Source organism: Heterocephalus glaber, unplaced genomic scaffold, assembly GCF_053883595.1.
Source record: "Heterocephalus glaber isolate CG9 unplaced genomic scaffold, H.glaber_assembly_v1.0 deba00001687, whole genome shotgun sequence".
Taxonomy (NCBI): Eukaryota; Metazoa; Chordata; class Mammalia; order Rodentia; family Bathyergidae; genus Heterocephalus; species Heterocephalus glaber.
This window is the reverse complement of record NW_028258412.1, coordinates 10,851,840-10,874,942: the sequence shown is the minus strand read 5'-3', so window position 1 is coordinate 10,874,942 and position 23,103 is coordinate 10,851,840. Positions and strand designations below refer to the sequence as shown.

Sequence of the window (23,103 nt, the reverse complement as noted above, 5' to 3'; positions counted from 1 at the left end):
GTCACTATTATTTTTAAAGCAATTGTTGTTTTCAATTGACAACATTTATACATAGTGCTAAATTCACCTGAGACCAAGGGAACACAGTGAAATTGGTTTCCTCATCCTCCCTGCCCCAAGCTGTTCCTTCACGAAGGCAATGCTTCTCATCTTTTCACTTTCTCGCAGAGATTGCATATATACATACACATAACCACACATACAACAGAAGGCTGCCAGATTCTCACACCCCTCCCTCTTGTCCCTAACTTATCACTACACATCAGAGAACTACGAAGAATACGACAATGCAATCAAGTAGTTCACTCTGATGGACATTCAAGTCACCTCCAATATGTCGCCACCAACAGAGCCGTGGCATCAGACACAAGGCCCTCTATGTCTTGAGGATGGCTTGAAAACAGCTTTCTGTCTGCACAGTCACCTCCCTCCTGCCTGGCAAAGTGCTGCTTGCTTGCTCCCCCCACCACCACCACCAGGCTAAGGATCCCTGAAAAGAGGAAGGCCACACAAGCAGGTCCCAGGCCCTTGACTCTCAGACTAGACTTGGTTTGAAGGACAGGACTCCAAGGTTTCGGGAGCAAAAGAGTTAAGCACACTCCACTTTTTCTTTCTCACTGACTCCACCAAAGTAGGTGAGGATGCACACAACAGCCAAGTGAGGACTCCAAGAGTAAACAGCCCCAGAGGAACCTGGGGAAGGAGCGGCACTGGAGATAACCCCAATCAGTGGTGCATCCCCCAACATCCCCCTGCTCCCCCATCAATGCAGGCTGAAACCCAATACAGGCCCCACACCAGAGCACTCCAGGCCTCTGGTGACCAGAGGAGCCATCAGAGTCTAACATGCAGAGTGGGAGGAAATGGGGGTAATCTCCTGCTCTGTCCTCCATTCTCTCCCCAGTGGCAGCAACCAGAGACCACAGGAGTCAGAACTTGGAGGTGCTGGGGATAAACCCAGGGCCTCACCCATGCAAGGAAAGCTCGCTGCTACTGAGCCACACTCCCAGTTAAGGGGCTTTTTTTTGGTAAGAAGAGCTCTGGTCTCAGGGTCAGCAGGGAGCCAGGCAGGGTGCTGCATGCCTATCAGCCTAGTATTTGGGATGCTGAGGCAGGAGGGTTGCCTCAAGTTCAAGGCCAGCCTGGGTTACATAGTTGAGTGCAAGACCAGCTTAAACTATATATGAGACCCCATCTCAAAAAAAAAAAAAGAAAAAAACAAGGTCAGGAGGAAACCCTGCTGCATTTTTTGCAATCTTCATGCTGGGTGTCCTCAGATACAAACTCAGTCATGAAAAGTGGGTAACAAAAACCCCAGCATCAAAAGCCCCAGCTCAGCTCATGAGAAGTGGGTAACAAAAGCCCCAGGCATGTGCCACCTGCCTGGCTCCCTCCTGACCCTGCAAGAGGGAGGGAGGGCCAGAGAAGCTGAAAGTACAGAAGAGACTGTACAGGAAAAACAGAAGTCAAGGAAGTGGCCTCTAGAGCTGTGCAAGACGAGCAGGATTCACCCAGTTGCAGGACCCAGACCTAATCAGCACACACTGACTGGAAGAATTGATCAATGGGACTGGCCAGAGTGTGCCACAGGGGCAGATCTGAAGGCTCTGAAAAGTCAGCTGTCACTAGAACCACGACCCCTGGAAGCGGGCTGGGACTTGCAGCCTGAACCCAACTAGGTCAACCACCTTCCAAAATGAAACACCAGCATTCTCCCTAGGAACTAAATGGGAGTCCTATAACGAGACATCCAAAACATTCACAACACAATTCAGAATTACTTGATATGTGAGGGGCCAGGAAAATCTCAGCTCCTGAGGAAAAAGATAGTCAACAAATGCCAGTCCCAAGAAAACAGAAGAGGCTGCAATCTGACAAAGACCTGAAAGCAGCTTTTATAAAAACGTCCCAACAAGAGCAATGCTCTTAAAGCAAATCGAAACACAGGAAGTCTTGGCCAAGGGACAGAGGGTGAAGGAACCAAAGTAAAATTTTAGAACTAAAAAATTACAATAACCAAACAAAAACAAAACACTTGATTCACTGGAAGAGTTCAATGACAGTAAAGAAAAAAGAAATTCCCAGGAGAAAAGCATGCGAGCTTGCCAGTGTGGAGAGGGGAACATGCATCTCTCATCCCCTTGCCATCTCTGAAAGAGAACTGAACCTCAGCAAAGTGGCACCTCGGTTCATGAACACTTTTTTTTTTGGTACTGGGGACTGAATTTGGGATCTTGCACTTGTGAGGCACACGGCAGAACCACTGAGCTAAGTCCCCGGCTCCATGAATGCTTTTGTTTGCAAACAATTTGGTTCGCAAACAGAAGCATTTGGCAAAATTTTGTTTTTGTTCACAAACTGCACCAGGTGACGAACATGACCATGGCCATCTTTCCCCACACAAACATGAGTGTGGCCTCTCTTTCAGAATTGCAGAACAAATTAAATTTGCGACCTGAGGTCCCACTGGATTTTTCCCTTTTTGGCTATCTTAAAAATGATCTGTATCTTCCGCCACCTGCCTCGAAACCGCAAGGTCCCAAGTTCGATCCCTGGTACCAAAAAAAAAAAAAGATCTCTTTTAGGATATATTCTGAATATGATAATTATAAATAAAATAGATGGTTAAATTAATCCTGTGTGTGGGAGATGGAGGCACAGACGGAGCACAGAGCCACCGTGACCTAGCATCCACTGAAGCTGGGTGAAGGATACACAGGAGATCACTATACATGTCTACTGCTATGTATGATTTACATTTTCATAACGTTTAAAAAGAAAAAAAAAGGTTCTGGTTTCCACTTTGTGGTATGATTTTCTCCCTTTTGCATTTTGCCTGAGGTCAGCTCCAAAATCTACAGAGCTATGTGCCTCCTCAAGCTGCAGGGACAATAGTAACCTGAGCAAGTGAGTGACAAACTACACAGGTGACTAGAAGATGACAATCAGCCTGTGGCCGACCTACCATATGCTATAGGTTATCAGATTTCCCTTAGACAGCCTGAGAAAGAAACGACAGTGTACAGTGTGACTAAAAGCAGGGGTGGAAGAAAAGGAAGGAGGGGGGAGTAGGCAGGAGAGAGAGAAGAAGAGGAGGAAGATGAGAAAGAAGGAAAGGAGGAAAAGAGGGAGGGAGGGAACAAAGGAGAGAGGAGAAGAGGAGGAAAAGGGAGAAACCAAGACAGCCAGCCCATTCACATAGCCTAAGGAAGGCAGGCAAGCAGAAGAACTAAGGAGAGTAAAGTACAGCAGACCGTATCTCTAGCCGTACTCTGCCATGTGATCTAGCTCTGTAGAACGGCTTGGTGGAAGGGGTCAAGGGAAAGGTCAAGTCTGTTGGTTTGGAGAGGATGATATAAAGCTGGATGCAGAGTCAGTTCAATCACGGAGTCCACTGTGCTCAGAAGGAAGCCAACAAGGGTGGGAGCTAAGGAAGTGCAAATCTGGGCCCTGTGAAGGTGTTGGGCAGCTCTATGTCAGTGGGCAAGAGAAGGATGCACAGGCGGCAAATCAACAGGAGGACATGCCTAGAAAGCCACAGTCAAGATCTTGAAGGCAGGACTGTTCCTCTGATGAGCGAGACTTGATGGGGCTGGACCCTGCTGGTGGGAAACAAATGCAGTGGAGGACCATGAGGAACAATATAAATAGTATCAGAAAGATCCCTGGCGTCAGATGGAGAAAATGCTGGCAGCCAGGTACACCTGGGTACAAGGGAAAATCTGATTGCACACACATGACAAGGGAACTAGGGTACAGCATGACTGTCTGCTTGCTGAATGTTGGGAGGGCGGGATGTTCTCTAATGGATGTTTCTCGAAGATCTACATTTAAATCCTTCCAAGGACCCCAAAGATATTAAGTAGTTTCATAATGAGGAACCACAAGGCAAGGAAAGCATTTGAAAACCTTTCCCTCTTTATGTTTGTTTTGCTCAAGTGGAAAGCAGTCCCATAAACACGTATTTCACAGCAGCTGCTCGGGACTGTCCTCCTGAGGCTCTTACCTTGGTCTGCTTCTTCTCAGTGGCATAGACGATGGAGGTACAACACACTTCAGCAATCTTGCGGCCCTGACCATAGAAAGACCAGCAGCAGATTTCGTCCCCAATGACATCCTTTATGAATAGGACCCTTCCATTAAAGCGCAGAGATAGCTTATCAAACAGTTCGATGTTTTTCAACATATTGTCGTCAGAATTGCTGCAAAAGAGCATTCAATAAAGTGACCACAGTGTGGTAATAATTGAACTATTTCTACACATAGGACCCTGTTGGGCTTATTTTCTTCTCTCTCTCATTTCACTCATGACAGTTCCACAAGAAGATGCTGTAGTCCCCAGTGCTCAAATAAGGAAAATGAAAGTCAGGGAAATTAGGTTAACTGTTCAAGACCAAAACCAATAAACAGCAGAGCTGGGCTGAGAAAGACAGCTCTGGCCCTAAACTCATACTCCTTACCAGCCTGCTCAAGTGCCTGCCATGCACAGCCTCAGGGCACAGGCACCAGAGGAGAGACAGCACCCCACCAAGCACCATGGCGGGGGGAGTGGCATTATCCCATGGGAAACTTTTGACCCTAGGTCAGTTTACAGGTCTTGAATAACATCCTTAAATTCCCCCTCCATCCCTCCAGTTTCTGCCTTAGAGCCACATATTCCCAAGAGAGCCAAAATGCATTTTAAAAACCTATGTAGATTGTTGTTGATTTGTAAAATGGTGCAGTAACTTTTGACTAAACCCAAGTTACTATATGACCCAGCAATTCCACTCCTAGGTGTCTACTCAAGAGAAAACACATGTCCATAAAAAACTTACACGTGAATGTTCAAAACAGCATTATACACGACAGCCAAAAAGCAGAAATAACCCAATGTTCATCAACTGAAGGATGAATAAACAACATGCAGCTGGGAATTTAGCTCAGTGGCACCGTGCCTGCCTTGCAAGCGCAAGGTCCTGAGTTCAATCCCTGATACACACACACACACACACACACACACACACACACACACACAGATAAAAAAAAAAGAAAAGCAGTCTAACCATACAATGGAATACCATTCCACTATGAAAAGGAATGAAGTACTGATGCATGTTTTATCATGGATAAACCTTGAAAACATTCTGCTAAGTGAAGAAAACCAGTCACAAAAGGAAACGTTGTATGATTCCATTCATATGAAATGTCCAGAATAGACAAATCTATAGAGACAGAAAATAGATTAATAATTGCCTAAGACTTTGGGGGGAAGTGATGGGAAAATTGGGGAGTGACTGTTAATGGGATGGGTAGAGGATTTCTTTTGGGGGGTTGAAAATGTTGTAAAGTTCAAACGTGTTGGTTTCATAACTTTGTGATATATTAAAAACCACTGACCTGTGTATTTTTAAAAGGTGAATTTTATGGCATGTGTGTATTAAACTTCAAAGTGATATCTATCTATCTGTCTATCTACCTACCTACCCATCTAGAGGTGCAGAAAGGTCATCCTCATACGAAGGGAACACAAGGAACTAGACCTGGACGGTACAACTGGAGGTTTCCTAGTGAGTGTACTTGTCTTTTCTGGCTGGCACCTTACCTGGTATATGAATATTTGTTGTTACTTCTGTTGTAGAGCAACTTCACAGCTGGCTGTAGGTTGTTTTAAAAAGAGGAAGAAGAGAGTTATTCGGCATGTAGGTGCAGTGAGCCATAGGCTTCCCAAAGGGCTGGGGCCCTGCCAGACAGAAGAGGCCAGACAAGTACAACTTGCTGGCAGGAGAGGGAGGCTGCATGACCCAGTGGCATGGGCGGCAGCAGATGAGCTGCAGCTTCCCATTCTCAACCCCTGCTTAGGTAGCAAAAGAAGTCCCACAGGGTGCCTCCAACATACCTTATTTGAAGTCGCTATAAGTTTTTGTTCTTCCTTAGATGAGGTGATGACTGGAACCTTGCAGAAAGGCTCATAAGTGTCTTTGTTCTGCTGGAACAAAACAAGCTTTCAGGCTAGGAGGTTTGCCTAGCATTGAATTTTTAAGGCTGGCCTGCTGGGCAAAGACAGGCTCTGTGAAGAGAGACAGGGCAGACAGACCTAAGAGAGAAGGATTCTTAACACTAATGAATCAGGACAGGGGAAGCCTAAGAGTGGAGTTTTCCAACAGGGCTTCTCTTTGGTCAGGGCTGATACATGTCAAGATGCCCAGTAAATACTAACAACAATGACACATTTTCCACAGCCCTGAAAACTAAACCCTCAACAGGGCAAATGAAACATTATTTAATCAAAAGCTCCTAAACCCCACTATAATAACTGCATAGGAACAAAAACAGAGAAAAAGAATGGGAGAGGTGAGCTCGGTAGGCAAAAGTTATCAAAACTTCAAGGGTGAAAAGCAGGCCACACAGATGAGCTATGGAAAAGGTCCAGAGAGTCCTCCAAGAATAGCTCTGAGGATTGGTGGGCAGAGTCCAAGAGCAGAGCACCACTTGCCAGGCAGCAGAAGCACCAGAGAGCCCTACGTTCATCCCTGCCCAGCAGAAAGGTCCACTTTCCTGGAGCAGTTTGCTCAGCAGAGAACAGGGCTGAGTTACCATTCTATTCCACTGCATAAGGCAGCCAGCCCACCAGGCTTATCCTCACCAGAGAGGAAGTGAGTGGAGGACTTCTCTATAGTAATAACCTGCCCAAGGAGGGATTACAGATTCTGACATCTGGGGTCCCCATCAAAAAAGTCAGCCCATTAGCCAACCATGAAGGCCACTGGACAACAAGGACTGCCATACATACAAACTTTCAGTCATACTCTTAAGCTTTAATGGAAGTCAAGGATCATCAGATTATGCATGGGAATCCTCTCACATGTAAACCCAAAACTAACACAAACAGCAAAAAAAGGAAGAGAAGTAGTCAGACTGTGAAGGAAGCAGAAAGAAAACTTTACATAGTTATCAGACAGATGAGAGCAGATGCAGTATCCTCTGAAACAAGATCACACATTACAAGAAATGGTTTTCAGAGAACAAGAAAAAGCTCCTGGAAAGTAGAAATCTGACAGCAGAAATGAAAAATTCATCGGAAGGGTTAAAAAGATAAAAAATTTTTTAAAAAAACCACTTCTGAGAGTGAAACAGAAATATCAAGCAAAATACTGGGAGCCTCAGAAGTACAGACATGGGAGCCAGAGGGCAGGACTCCGCGACACAGACGAGAGAGATGTGCTCTGAGGTCTGGACAGTCAAGTGTGAGACTGACCCTTCTGAGAACATGAGGCTGAATTAGGGATATATACTTACGAAGTAGGCAAAGGAAATACCCTGTGATTCAACTACTAACAGCATCTACACTTCTAATGTAAACTCCGAATAACAGTATAACTAAAATTGTGATAACCTATACTGGAAGAATGAGTATGTACATGTAAGCTTGGGGTTTATGTGTGTTAAATTCCAATTTTCCACAGTAATGTCAGTAGCTAATACAGAGAAGTAAAAGTAAAGAGCAGTATGAGCAAGTTATATGGAGATATGAAAGTAAATAGAAAAAACTGCTAAAAGAGGCTGCCTTGGGGATGAAGGTGGCTGGGAAGGGGTATGGTGGTGTTTTTTACCTTAATCGTGCAGTATTGTTTGACTTTCTAATGATATACATGTATTACTTTAATAATCATAAAAATGAAATTACAATGCAAATGCTGCAACATTCAGTTAGATTTACAACAGTTCGGTGATGTGTGGCCAGAACAGTTCCTTGAGGAGCTCAGCATTATGGGTATTGCTCCAAGGGAGGGCCAGATGGGCCATGGGGCTCAGGAATAGTACAAACAATAGCCCCGTGTATACAGATCACGGTCCTACAGCACCCCAAAGGGACTCTTCTGATTCTCTGCCCTGTCGGTATACTGCTTCACTTATAAGGCTGCTGGCTGCATCTAGAAGCATTTGCTTTGTGGGATCTGACTATCACTAGACCTGACCCCAACTTTCCTGGCCCAGTCCAGCTTAGGAGTGAGGGGCATCTGTGTAGAGAGATGATCCTGGGCTCCCAACACTGACTAATGGGGCCATAGCAGTCCCAAAATGGATCCAGAAAATGGATTTGGTTTAACACTCTATGATTCACTACTAAAGGATTGTATTGTAGGCATGAAATGACACAACGCCATGGGGACTAACAGAGAGCAGTTAGGTGACCTGTGGATACAGGGAAGCCTCTCAGGGCTCTCCGTGATCAAGAGAGAGAAGCTCTAGAGTTCGCTCTCACACATCTCAATGAGGTAGGAACCGTTTCCATTTTGCAGAAAGGGAAAATGAGGAAGGCAGGTATGTTTGGTGCCTCTCCCACCCATACACAAAGAAAGGGTGGTGCCTACTTGTAGGGCTGCCTGGCACTCTTCCACCAGGCCCTGGACCAGGTAGTACTTGGCTTCTGCTAGCAGCTCCTCGATCTCCCGGCGGCTCTCAGGCAAGGGGACAGCCCCATCTCGAAGGTAGTTGAGAATCGTACCAAAGTGCTTCCCACACCGGTCAATGAGGATCCAGCCTGCAGTGAGGAGGAAGGGACGGGCTAGTTACAGGGCCATGCTTCTCACTTCTCACAGGAGATGTGGAGCAGGGATGAGTGTCTCCTGGCTTCCTCAACCTCCAGGGAAAGCAGAAGCGCAGAGAGAGCTGTGGTCCCACCTGCCTATCTCCAAATGGCATTGCCGCAACCTAGTGGCCTGGTGGCTACATACAACCCCAACTCTAGACTCCTGGGGGATCAGCTCTGTGGGACTCCAGGACCCCTGAAGCCTAAAAGCATGTTTCTGAAGTATCCTCACATATCCCAAAGGGGCCTAATGCATCATCCCTGGATAAAATGGGTCCAAATGACCGATCTCAATGACAGGGAAAAGGCTTCTGGGCTAAAAACATCTACTCCCTCTACAACACTAAGTTCAGACTCTCAAGCAGCAGAGCCATTCCCAAGGCAGCACAGCTTCATCCGCAGACTGTGCCCTCTGGCTCCAGAGTATGACTCTATATACTCCCCAGCACCACCACAGGAAGTCCTATCTATGACTTCTTGCAACAACCATTTATTGGCTATTGAGAGCAATGGGACATGAAACGGTGCTCTCAATAGACCCAGATGTGAAGCAGCTCAGTCAGCATCAATAGACAGAACCTGTTGCAAAAGATGAAAATGCCCTGACTGCTGATGAGTCAGGCACAGGAAAATTCTTGGAGGTGGAGCCAGGAAGACTACACCCCTGCTTCCCAATGTTCACCCCAATTTTGTAACTGGCCTGCTATTCCTGCCTGAGGGTTTTCGAAATTCCTCTCCTGAAATGCAATTGCCCCACAGTAGTATTTGGAGGAGAAGTCAGGACTGGAGCCTGAAGAGGAGAAGGTACTGAAAGCAAGAAGGAAATGGAGCAAAGACCAGTGATGTCTTTACAGAAAATGGGAAGCACTACAAGAAGCTAGACAGCTGATTAAAAGCCTCAGCGTTCTCTATCAGCAGGACCACCTCAGCCGGCCAGGACTTCCCCAAGTGTCCTTTCCTACATCATGGGAGAAAAATATTAGTGCACAGTCCTGTTAGGAAGTTTAAACAGCAATCAGGGCCTTTATGCCCCCTCCCCTGTCCTTCTCTGTCTCTTCCCAGTTTGGGAGAAGGGGCCAGTTTTCACTCCTAACTGCACTGTGCCCTGCCGAATCCCCTTCAGGTACGCATGCCCAGATCAGAGGCACAAGGCAACAAGAGTCAACAACACCAAGTGTACCTTCCTCGTACACCAGGTCACAAACCTGCCACTTCCCTCTGCCCCCCACCTCCCTGATCCAGCCCCACCAAGTGTCCTTTCATGGTCTTAGCGCACTATTTGATATTCATCACCAAGTTCACTAATGAAGTTATTTCCATTGTCAGCTCCTGAAACTACGCAACCTTTTGTTGCTGGGCCTTTTGTTTAAGGGTGGTCTCCTCCCTCCAGAGCCTTCCACTTGGTACTGCCACACCACTACAGTTTCCTGGGCAGAGCAGGAAGTAGAATGCCAAACTGGGAGAGCACAATGCAAACATGTACCCTGGAGCCCAATTCTGGTTTTGAGGAAGGAAAAGGCCCTCACAGGCATGGTAAATCACACTGCCCTCACACTGACCTCCAGATGTTCTCCCACTCTGCTTCTTTCTACATCTGAGACAACAAAATACGGACTTAATATCTTACACAACTCGGCTGCCCACAGGGACCCACAGCAGCACAAATGAGTGCAGCTGGGCAGCTGGCTGGAGAGTACGCCCCGCCTCCAGGGCAGCCTCTACAGCTCCAGCCCAGAGTGGACTGGCAGGAATATGAGCCCAGGCCTGCTGGGCTTCAAACAATGCCAGAAATCCAGATTTTTCTGTGAATTTCCTGGTTTTTAAGGTATAGTAAACTCACTCAAGAAGAAAAAGTCATCAACCCACTACTGGGCAAATAAAATAAATGTACAGGCAGAATCACCCCTGAAGACTACCAGCTTAGCCTCCATATTTCCCTAGACCTACTATTTCCTCCAAAAAACTGATGAGATGTGGAAAGGCACTATTATCTTCCCAATTGTTCTTTTCCTGGCTGATTCCTCACATTTCCAAGAGTCCCAGAGAGGTTCAGTGGCATTCCCAAGAAGGGAAGGGGCAGGACTACGCAACAAAGAACAAGTAAGGAACTTGTAGAACTTCAAGCTTAAAGAGAAATTCAACTCAGCTGCTCAGGGAAGAATCCATCCACGTTCTGCCTTTGATGTGTGGACAACTCAGCTGCTAGGAAAAGGGTGAGAGTTCCCAAAATCAATCACCCAAGTGACAGCCCAGAGTTTCCATAAACGAATAGGCGGACCGTGACACTGGGCTCCAGCTCAAGAATGTCATCAGGAAATGCCTGTGGTGAAGGAATCATACTTTGTACAAATAAGGGCAAAGGAGCCAGGCACATTCTCCATGGGTTTTCAATTAGCATTCTGACTTTAAAATATTTTGGTTGCTTTCAAAGCAAGAATCTATCCCTTAGAGTCAGCTCAACTGCCTACATGAAGAAAAACAAATGAACATAATGCAGCTTCCCACTGATGGAAGCATCTGTCCTCCTGCCATGGGCCACACAAGCTATTTAGAAAGGCTGTCCAAATCCAGGCAGCCTGGGAATGATGACCCATGCAGCAAGACTGGAAAGCAAGGAGGACAGGCAGAAGCTGGGAGGTCCTGGACTGGGCTCCAGGATGTCTTGCAGCATGGCACAGTGGTCTATATTGGAATCCCAACTCTGCAACCTACTCACCAGATGGCATTAGTATCTCACTTGAGCTCTCTTGTCTAGAAGTTCATTCTTCTCAAAGGGTTGGCATAACGATAGGATGATAGGATCGACAGAAAGCACGTGGCACAATGCTGGTTGATGAGCGGCACTCAAAATTACCTGTAGGTCTTTGGCAATGACCCTACAACTTCATCACCACTAGAGAACAGAGCAGCAGCGTGTCTGATGGCAGCAAGTTCCAGAACCCAGGAGAGATCTCCGTGGCTTTCACATACTGAGGGAGAAGGTTGCTCTGGAAGCCAGGGTCATTGGGCCTCTAGGCTTACCATGCACTCCTGAAACATACCATGTATTCCTTCTTTCTGGGGATATCTGGTTTTTTGTTTGTTTGTTTTTGGTACCGGGAATCAAACGCAGGGCCTCGGGCTTGCCAGGCAGGCGCTGTGCTGCTGAGCTACATTCCCAGCCCCTCTCTGGGATATCTGACCTTTCCTTTCCCTTCCCTACTCCAGGAGCCTTTGCTGACCTCTCCCTGACATATTATTTATTATATTCTATAGTTTTATGGTTGCCACACTTGCCTGATTACTCGAGATACAAATTCAGATTCTAGGACCCTGCCTCATTCCTGAGTTCAAATCTCTAGGGCAGCATCTCTAACCTTGGCTCTACTGACATTTTAGACTGGATAGTTCTGTTATATGGGGGTAGTTCTGTACACTGTATTTGGCTGCATTCTTGACCTCTACCCACTCAATGCCAGTAGCAACCTTACCCCCAAATCATGACAACCAGAAGTATCTCTGGACACTGCCAAATGCCCCTCAGCCAAAAAAAAAAAAAAAAAATTCATTCTTGTCTGTACCACTGAGGCAGATCAAAGACCTACATGCAGGCTGGAGAGTTTAGCTCTGTGATGAACATTTGCATAGCACGTGCAAGACCTTATGTTCTATCCTCAGCACCATTAAAAACAAACAAGACCTAAAACAAAATGGTGTAAAATGTTGAGGTATCAAAAGGCAACACCAGAAAATATTAAGACAAGGCATCCACAACATAAAACCACAAAGAAATAGTACACAGAATATGTATTTCTGCAAAGTAATTTAAAAAAAAAGGAAAATCTGTAAATAAGATGCCGTCTAGGACATAAAAGACAAAATCCACATGCTCCAATCAATAACCATAAAAAGTGCTTAATGCCCTAGAGATTAGGAAATGTAAAATAAAACAACAGGGTATGGTATCATAATCAGCAGTTTGGCAACAGTTAAAAGGCTTGACAGTGCCCAGTGTTGGCAAAAATCCAGACCACTGCTAGGAGTGTAAATTGACACAACCACCTGAGAGATGGTTCTGGCAATATGTAATGAAGCAGAAGATGCTATCCTTAAGTTGACTTCTAGGGCAGAGCTCCCAGGGTTGGGTAAGATCTTAACTGCTACAGCCCCTTGGGTGGAGGGCTGGTTCCTGGGGAGTCCAGGGCCTCCTCATTTACCAAAGTAAAAACAGGATCATCTGTGTGTGCCATGATGTGGCAAAGGTTGAGAAAGAACACCATAGAGAAAATCACATGTGCGCAGGGAAAATGTTCAAGAACGTTAAGATTCCTACAGTGGAGGCTGCAAACAATCTACCTAACTATCAACAGCATATGGCTCCATCAACTGCAGGAAGTATCTAGAATAGAACACTCTACCACAAGGAAATGTCTGAGCTAGAGCTATTTAGTCACAGTTCAAAGTCACAAGCATAATGCTAAACAAGCTAAAGGGAAACAGGATCACCAACAGTACAGCACCACTTAGAGCATGTTTAAAAACACACCATCAGGAGGACATTATTTAGGGACAGAAATAGCTGTGGTAAAATACCTAGGAAAATCCACACTTGTGGTTCCCAACTCTGCACACTAGAAACCCTGAGAGTGCTTCAAGGTCTGAATGCCAGCCACACAATGTTCTGTCACACCTGGCTCTCTGCCCAGGCCCCAAGCACCAGTATTGAAGTCCTTGAGTGACAAGCTTGAGATCCAGCTGGTGACCCCAAAGTCAAAACAGTGGTCACCCAAGGAAGGGAGCAAGGCAAACAGACAAGGGATAGAGAGGTCTGGGCAGTACAGGCTAGGCCTTATCCTGGTCTGAGTGGTTTTCTAGGGGAGTATGCAGATAATAAAATGAAGGACTCTTCAATCTAGTTATATACTCGCTAGTCCCAAAAGGATAAGCCAGAGATTGGAAAACATGTAAAGATGGGAAGGACTGCACCAAGCTATAGGGAAGAAACAGGTGAGCACAGGCCAGTGCTAAAGGGCTTTAGAGAAGGAACTACACAAATCCACGAACCAATGGTCATGTCGATGAGGGCTTACATCACAAATGCTAGCACCGTAAGAACTGAGCTTTTCTGAGGAGACAGGGAAAGGCCTGCTCAATGCTACAGTGTCCTCTCAGAGAAGCCACCCTTGTAGATCATAATGCAGAACTGATGCACACCACTCCTAAGGGCCAAGGTGGGGCACCCTCCTCACAGGGAGGCTCTTTCCTCCTATCTACACCCCTGCCCCAGGAGGGATGAAGCCTCTTCCAAGGGATCAGGCACTGCATCAAGTCCTTTCTAATGGCCTCATTCATGCCCCACAGCTCTACAAAAATCAGGCTCAGAGAAAGTCACTTGCCCAATGTCACAATTTCAGTAAATGGCAAATGTGTCAAAATTAGCACCATGCCTGACGCCTGGAAACAGTTCCACAAATAAGAGCTGTGACTATTACCATGTAGCAGAGCTGGGACTTAAACCCAGGTCCAACTCTCTGGCTGCCAGGCCCAACTCCCAAGGCACACTCTATCAGTTTAGGGATTCCATGGATGTGTGGAGCTCAGACATACAGACAGGCAGGGAACAAAAGGGAGGCTTTTCTAACACCTTGACCCCGGTGCCCCTCCTGAAACAACTGCTTTTTTACACACCTTTTAGCATGTCCTAGAGACATCCTACCCACACTGTTCTGTGCCATTAAAGCCCCTGTTCTCCTCCTAACAAGCCGAACTGCTGGATTCACTTGCCTGGCTGAACTCCACTTGACATTTCTGCTTGCAGCTGAAGGCCACCAGCATCCAGGCCAGTGGGAAGCTGGGAAATCCGGGAAGTTTATCCCAATCTGCACCCAAGGGTGTGCCTGAGACATGTAGGCCGGGGTCAGGCTGTGCAGGGCTCTGTGACAGCAACAGGACAGTTCTGCCAGGCAGACAACGGCTGGGAAATCAGACACTCAGCCTGACTGCCCAGGCCACAGGGACCCTGAAAGGGCTTCGGCACAAAACCAGGAGTCGACCTGTAAGACTGCCCCCTAGGCCACCAAGCGAGGCCACCTAGAAGAGACTTCCATTCAGCCTTCAAAGTGACTTGGCTGCTCTTCCTGAGTCCCCTCCTCCCCCAAAAAACTGAGTAGGGCAGAAGAAAAACCACAACAATCCTGGGTTCTCAGATAACATGTTTCCTTCTACAGCTGGAGTGCTATTGTCTTGATTTCCATAAATACTCTCAGGCAATGTGGGGTGTGGCACAAAAAAGGGGAGCCTCCCACTCATAAAATGCTGTGTTTTCTAGGTGAGATGCAGTTGGCAGTTCTGGAGCTCCAACCTCACTTGACCAGAAACCCAAGTTCACACTAAGTCCAAGGAAGCAGAGCCTGACCATCTCTGGCCTTCTGGAAGACACGGAGGGCAACACCCTAACTGGCCAGCAGGCCATGCTAGAACCACAGAGTAAAACACAACACACCAGGCTTTAGGGCCCCAACCTCATCTGTGTGTGCCCACGTCCCTGGAAGGTGTGGGCATCAGAACTGTAGGCCAGACTCCAACAGGTAAGGCAGGGTCAAGCCATACTGTGATGTGGCCTGGTCGGAAGCACTCTCAGGCCAAGGAATGAAGGACAGGGATATTTTTAAATCTCATATGACCTAACCCCAACCAGGTAAATAAACACCCGGGCAGGTGCTCTTTGAAGTAGCAGTTCTTTATCTCATACTAACATGATTTTGAATACACATGTACAGAACACTTACTACGCAGCCAACAGCCCCACAAGGGGCCTCACCTGCTCAATTCAGCAGGTGAGGAAAATGAGACATCAAAAGAAAAGGCACTTGGTTAGGATCACTAGATACTAAATTGGGAGCTGGGACTCAATCCAGGTTTGTGAGTCTTTGTCAGGACTCCTCCCTAGGAGAATGAGGTCCAGAGAAAACAATATCTCTTTCAGGCTCAAGTGTCATTCTGAAGTCACAGAATTGAAGGGAACCAACTAGGGCAGCTGACCTAGCTTTCATTTTACACAGAAGCAAGGGCGGGGGGGGGGGGGCAGTGGCAATTTTCTCAAAGGCACAGAGCAAACCAACAACTATGTCAAGACTCAGAGTCCTTGTCCCAGTGACTCCCGTCTGCCAACACAACTTGGCGACAGCGTCACTGCCTCAGGAGCGCCCTCCTGACCACACCCAGACCAGCTCCAGTCTCCCTGTGACTCTCGGGGCTCCCTGCATACTGTGAGAACACTGAGCTCAACCAGAAGGCACATCTGGGTGTACAGCTGCCCACTTTATGTTGGTCTTCAAAGCAGGCTGAAGCCCTCAACCACAAGCATGTCCTTGGCACCTGGCACAGAGTCAAGTGCACAACCGGAAGCAGACAGCTGGCACGAGGGCTTACCTTCGCTGTCGGTGAGCACTTCCATGCGCCCACTGAACATGGCTTTCAGCATGGTGTCCTGCTTGGTCAGTGTCTGCATGGTGGTGTAGTAGAGGGCTCCCCCAACATTCAGCTTCACGTACTTGGAGCTGGGACTTGCGCCCTTGAAGGAGGTGGTGCGGGTAGCAGCCGCTGGCACCACTGAGCTCACCACACTTTCTCCTGACATCTCTTCCTGCCAGCGAAGAAGACACAGGGTCACCACACCAGGCCTGGTTTACCCCATTTAGCCTACAGGCTGTAGGCTGTAGACTAAATGTGGCCTCCAGATATGTTCTGCTTGGTCCATGCGTACAATGCATTTTCAGCCAGGCACGGTGACACCCACCTGCAAACTCAGAACTCTGGGTGGCTAAGGCAAGAGGATCACAAATTCAAGCCCAGCCTGGGTAAATTTGTGAGCTCCTGTCTTTAAAAATTTTTTAAAGGGCTGGGGATGTAGTTCAGTATAAAGGCCCTGGATTCAATCCCAAGTACCCCCCCCCAAAAAAAAAAATTAAAAGATCACAGAAAAATCTGGATTTCTGGCTTGTCTTAAAATCAGAGACCAAGCACCCCCTAAAAGTAGCATACTTCCCCAGTTTACTCCAAACCACACCCAGAGAGTCTCATACTCTGACCTCACTTGCTAACCTATAGTTACAAGTTTGCCACTAACTTTTGTGTTACAAGGACTTACTTTCTGCCTAGTACCTGTATAAGTAGTTAGCAAGGCTACATCCTAAAGCAGCCCAAAGCACTACCCAGGTCTTTCTACCACTCCTATGACAGACACCACTAATACCACTAGGTGCTAGCTGAAAAAATGGACACATGAATTTCTGAGGTAAACAGGCCTGGAAAAGGAGACTAGTACCTGGCATACATGTACTTCAAGAAATTGTGTGTGTGCGTGCCTGTGTGTGTGTGTGTGATGCTGAGTATTAAACCCAGGTCCTTCATACTGAGCTATACCTCAGTCCTTTTTTAAATTTTAAGACAAGGTCTTGCTAAGTTACTAAGTTGTCCAGGCTAGGCTGAAACCTGTGATCATCTTGCCTCAGCAGCCTAGAGTGCTAGAATTCAGGTGTACACCACCATGCCCAACAAGAAATTGTTTCTTTCAATGAATGATTCTTTAAATTCTACAGCTGAAGATGTCCAAGAATGGACTAACTCTTTCTGGAACCTGGGGCACAGTACAGAGAAAGAGAAAAGCAGCCCTGACAGCCAAGAACTGGTCTGACCCTCACAGTAAGGCCTTAGCATTCCTACTGAGCAGGACCAATTTCACAGCACTTCGCCATCAGAAAAGGCCACTCTGCAATCATGCTGTCACAAAACAAAAAGGCCAGTTCATAATATTGTTTGAACACAAACAAAAATACATTGGGGGGCATGGGATTTAGCTCAGTGGTTTCAAGGACCTGAGTTCAAGCCCTGGTACAAAAAAAAAAAAAACAAAAAAACAATGGAGCCAGGGATTTAGCACAGTGGCGCCGTGCCTGCCTTGCAAACACAAGGTCTTGAGTTCGATCCCCGGTATTGGAAAAAAAAAACAAAAAAGAACCCCCACAAACATTACCTAAAACACAGTAGTTATAGTTTAGATCTAAAATATCCCCATCTCATCTTCAGAGGTGGAGCTTTTAGAAGGCAGCTGGATTAGGGGGCACTACACTCATCGATGGATTAGTCCACTGAGTTCATAGCTGACTGTGATGTTTGGTGGGACCTGGTCTGAAAAGGTAGGTCTCTGGGAGTGTGACCTGGAAGGGTGTATTCTTGTCCCTGGCTCCTGCCTCTCTGCTTCTTGACTGCCCTGATGTAAGCAGCTTTCCTCTGCCTAGTTCTTCTTCAACCATGTAGTTCCTGCATTGGAGCCAGCCGACCATGGACTAAACCCTCTGAAACTGTAAGCCAAAATAAACCTCTCCTTTAAGTTGGGGCTGCTGGCTATTTTGTCCCAGTGACAGGAAAGTGACCAAACATCCCTATGTCCTGTAATGTAAGACATCGCTGCCTCCTTACCAAGTACAGCTTGGTTCCATTCTTCTTGCTTTCAGGATAGGAATCACTGAGACCTAACCACAGAATTAGCTGCTTGCTAGCAGCATACAACACAGAGCAAAGTCTCACTTCTCTGAGTACCCCCTCCCCTCAAATCCTTTTTCTGAGATGCCCTCCAGCCCTCCTTCAATGCAACCTAGAGGTGCAGCCAACCACGCTGGACTACAGGAGTGTTCCATGTGGTTTTGACTAGAGGGCACTGACAGCACAAAGTTTTTTTGAACTATTCTGAAAAAAGATTTTTACATTCTTTATACATTTCTATCTTCTCTAGATTTTTCACAATAACACGTATTGTATTTATAATTGGTAAGACACAATTTTTTTTTAAATGGGACAGGATGAAACAGTGGCAATTATAACAGTTGAGGCCATGATTAAACGAAAGTCACAGGCAATAAGGTTATCCAACTATTCTGGCCAACCCTTCCCACCTCCCCACCCTCAAGGGCGGCCTGAAAATCAGGGGCTGGGAACTTGAGACAGGGTCCCACAAAATGAAACTGAGAAAGAATGGCCTCATGCAAGGAAGAGTTTTCCCAAGAAGCTGATCCTGCCTCTTCAAGTGAAAACATCACAAGAAGTTTTCAAAAGCTCAGGCTGAGCTCACCTGGGGTCACTGTGGCCTGATGCCAATCATAAAAAAAAAGAGGCAAAGAGGAAGTGGTGACTTCCTCCCTTCCAGCTTTCTTTTGAAATCAGTTCCTAGAGACCTTTACCATAACAGTTATAGCCAACCATATCTTGCAGAAAAACTCTGTTCATGAGATGGTTGAGGTAGCTTATAGGAATAGTTTCCCAAAACTTTGAAGACCTGAAGGGGAAAAAAAAAGGTGAGGAATGACAGAGGGGGTTTAAAGAAATTTGCCCCAAGGGAGAAAGGAAGGAAGAGACAAGAAAAACAAGTGAAAATATAAGGAAAAAATGGAAACAAAGCTTTTGTACATAGTGAGGGGAGCGGGGCTTAACGGGAGGGGAGACAAGGAAAAAAGAGGCAGGATGTATCATGTACAGTTGCAAATTCCCTATGATGAGTATTACCATTATGTATGCCTAACATGTACCCAATAAATGCTTTGCTATTAAAAAAAAAAATTGCCCCCAAATGGAAATGCTTTACTGGCATCCTTTTCAGATGTAAATTTACATAATGTGTCTATGAGAAATGGTCTTGCCATCTTCGAGGCAGCTACCATAAAACAGACCAAAAAAAGTACACATACTATTTCTGGGTTTCCGATACCTCTGTGAAGATAATTTGCATATAATGAAGTATATTTTAAGTGTACTGTAGATGAATTTTGGTTTATTTGTGTATTTGCGTATCCTCTCCAATCAAGATAGAGAACACTTCCATGGCTCTAGAAGGGTCCCCCATGCCCCTTCCTCATTAACTTCTACCACGGTATGACTTTCTGAAATCCAAATAATGCTGGAATACAGCTATCATTATTCTCCTTTCATGGATTTGGATACCATGGCTCAGAGAGGACCAGTTGCTTCTCAAAGGTCAATCAGTAACAAGAAAACAAAAGACATGGGCAAGTGCTAGCTAGCCTGGAGCCCCTCAGGCTTGGTGTATTTAAGAGCTATGACACCTAAGTTAAGAAAAGAGAGCCCCTTTCCCTCTTAAAAAAAATTTTTTTTTAAGATGGGAAATAATGTATGTTTAAAGACTTGGGATTGAGAGTCAGGTAGGTGTTTAAGGCCCAGCCCTGCCACATAATGTATCTACTCCCATCATTCAAATAGGGCAACAGCCACTCCCAGCCCCCAGCTATGATGGAGGCCATAAAAAGCACCCAACACCAACCCTGGCTCAAACATGAAACATTCAAATTATGATCATTTGGGAATGTTCTCCAAGTCTCAAATTATCTCCTCTTTGGAGACTGTTTCCAGCTCTAATGACAACCTGAAATACTGAGACAGAAGCTTGAGACTCCAGGTGAGGCAATGAGAGCCCTATAGCTTCCCAGAGCCCACCCCTCCCAAGGTCAGTCAGCCCAATACCCAGAAAGGCCCTTGGAGAGAACTTCCTGGCTGTGTTCATGTTCTCAGGCCCCAGTTACAGTGAACTGAAGACACAAAGCAGTGGATAATAAACTTCTCATAGTAAACCTCTCTTCTGAGGCCTGTCATTGCCATCCCTACAGGGATCCTGCTGTTTTATTCCTTTCAGAGTTTTGATTACCTTATTAATGAGGTTGGGGAAGTACAGCAGGAGAGAGCAAAATTGTTTACAAGAATCAGAGAAGGAATACCTGAGATACTGGTTTTGGATTCTAGTCAATGGAAAATTTATTTGAGTTAGTAGGGTAAGTCCACACTCTCTCCTTCCCATTTGCCCTGAATACATGGTTACTGATTGTAAGTAATGTCTCTCTACCTGATCACACACTGGACTCACTGGGGAAGCTTAAAAAATACTGATGTCTGGGTCGTAGTCACAGAAATCCTGATGTCATTGGTCCAGGGGTGTGGCCTAGGCAACAAAATTTTAAAATTCCCCTCACACCGTAATCTCAGCACTCTGGAGGCTGAGGCAAGAGGACTGTGATTTTAAGGCCAGCCTGAGCTGCACAGTAAGATCCTGTCTCAAAACAAAACAAACAAAAAAATAAATTCAATTCTTCCAGGCAACTCTAATACATAGCCAAGACTGCAAAGCCCTGTCCTTAAAAGTCTTGTACTTCTCAATTAAGCTATAATTAACTCCATAGTCTTAGAGAAGGTCTCCTACTTCTTGCTCTGTTGGCCCAGTGAACTCCTGACCCACACAAAAAAACAAACCATAAATAAAAGCCTCTACTTCATAGCTTCAGAGTCACAGGCAGGAGGCAATTGTATAAAAACAGCTGAAAGAAAAAATTCTTGACTTGAACAAAGATACAGATTAAGTACAGTAGAGGAAAAAAAGAAACGAAATCCCCACACAACTGTCTCATGTACGCATGTATATGCATGTGGAGGGAAACTAGGCTGAGCCTGGCAAACCTAGACTGCAATGCCAGTTCCACCACATCTTGATGTTCAGAAGAGTGACTTCACCCAAAATTCAGTTTCCTAATTTGTAAAATCTAGTGTCAAAGCCATAATCTTCAAAAAATCCTCAAGGAATGAATGTTAAAGCACTTGGCACCTTGTCCTTGGTTTTCCTTCTATCCTTCAAGTTTTGAGACCTGTTGTTCTCAACCCTACCTACTAGAATCACTTGGGCTATACTTCAGACCAATTAATCAGAATCCTGTAAGAAGACGCTGAGAGCTCAGAAACTAGTGTTTAAAAATCACTTCAGGTGACTCAGATGTGCTTCCAGGGCTCAGCAACACTGGGCTTAGGAAGGTCTTTGTTTAGTCAACCTGATCTAAGAATCATAGGGATGTGCGGCAAAAAACATGAGGTTGGCAACTCTTATAGCAGGGAAATTTAAAAACCACTGCATTGAAAGTAGGCAAAACACTTCCCAAAATTGTGAGCATGTCACTACTCAAAAGTCTGTTATTCCATTTCAATCAAAAAACTGAATCAGTCACACAACTGTAGCATTACTTTGGGTCCAGGACTTCCTTAAAAAACAGCTACTGATAATTCCAATGGCCCCCCCAACAATCTAGTCTAGTTTAGCACACAAACATTAGCTTGTTTCTCAGAATAGTCTAATGAGGAAGATATTATCATCAATACCACTTTCAGGGAAAGATAATTAAGAGTCAGAACTGTAAGAACTGTAATTAACTGACTCCAGTCTGTATGCCCCTTTCATTTCATAGCCCAAATCAAGAAACCCTTCCTCTAAATTGCCTGCATGATCGTATCCTCAGGCTGTGGTAGAGCTTGAAATTTCAGCCAAGTTTTAACAGGTTCCCAGGTGATGTCACTGCTGGCCTGGGGGCCACAGTTTGAGACCCACTAGTTCAGGTGGTCTGCTTCTCGAGTGTGGTCTTTATTTTGCAGAAAATGAAGCAGATCAGTCAAAGTCAAATACAGGTGGACTCATTTTTCTTTAGATTGGGACTGATCTTTCCCAAGACTACTTTTTTGGGAAGTGACAAACACATAAACAAGGAAAAATGATCTGGGCTGATCTCTGGTTGTCCCCACCAAAGGACAAAGAACTATTCAAGGAATAAACCCTTGAGGATCCCAAGTAAACAGAAACCTTCTTACAGCTGAGACAGCAATGTGAGACAACCTCCGTTCCTGAGGCGTGGCCACCTGGGGCCTCAACGGAAGTGACTAGATATGAACCCAGACACCAGCTGGGGGTGGACTGCGTGGCAAAGGTACCGTGACCTCAGACCCCTGGCATTCCTCCCCGGAACTCCAAGCCCTCAACACACAGGCTGGCCTGCCAGCTCCCTCTTACCCATGTGTTCAGAGGAACCTGACAGCCCCTTCCCCAATACCCAGTGACCCTTGCTACACCCTCCAAGATGTAACAAACGGTCTCTCCAAGAATTCCTGCTTTACCCTTTCACAGCCTGTTCTCCTTTAACAGTCCCCCAAATCTTCATTTTCCACCCGAAATGTGTGTTTTTTAATGAGGTCTCTTTGTTCTCACAATCTTCAACTTCCATCTCCAACAAGCATTCACGACTCAAGAAACCCTCCACTCAGCCGCATGCACATCTATTCCCCAAGCTCAGATGCACTTGCCCAGATCCTCAACAGCCAGGGACCCTCCAATTTTCCACCCCTTGCCCTTCCCCCACACTTCTTCCATCCAATCCCCCAAACCGCCTCTCCAACTATCGAGACCAATCCTCATAGCAGCCCCTCCTTTCGGTCCTTTCGCCCTCTACTCTGTCGCTCCCCCCACCCCCACCCCCACCCCCACCCCCACCCAGGCGCCGAGAGCCCCCAAATCGGGGACACTCCCCTGCCTACCATGAAAAGTCGGAGGACGCCGGAGTCTCCAAATCCGGACTGAAAGGAAACACCCAGTTTGCACGAGCGGGGGGGGGGGACTTCCGCTGCTCTCATCCCACTTCCGCCCCGCAGAGGCCACCTCTCTGAAGTGTCCGACGTCG

At 46.2% G+C, this 23,103-nt stretch overlaps 1 protein-coding gene across 2 annotated transcripts in view; it reads right to left on the bottom strand.

Moving 5' to 3' along the window:
- Kctd10 (potassium channel tetramerization domain containing 10) overlaps window positions 1–23,103 on the bottom strand; it is a 26,109-nt gene extending 3,006 nt beyond the window's left edge. The window contains exons 1-6 of one of the 2 annotated variants that reach the window (XM_004843617.4): window positions 22,961–23,103; window positions 15,983–16,196; window positions 8,355–8,524; window positions 5,879–5,968; window positions 5,585–5,637; window positions 4,007–4,202 (exon numbers count right to left, since the gene is read on the bottom strand). In XM_004843617.4, the coding sequence (XP_004843674.3) occupies window positions 4,007–4,202; window positions 5,585–5,637; window positions 5,879–5,968; window positions 8,355–8,524; window positions 15,983–16,196; window positions 22,961–23,056 (819 nt within the window). In that variant the 5' untranslated portion in view covers window positions 23,057–23,103. The remainder of the gene's footprint in view (window positions 1–4,006; window positions 4,203–5,584; window positions 5,638–5,878; window positions 5,969–8,354; window positions 8,525–15,982; window positions 16,197–22,960) is intronic. The other variant, XM_004843618.4, reaches the window with a different exon arrangement.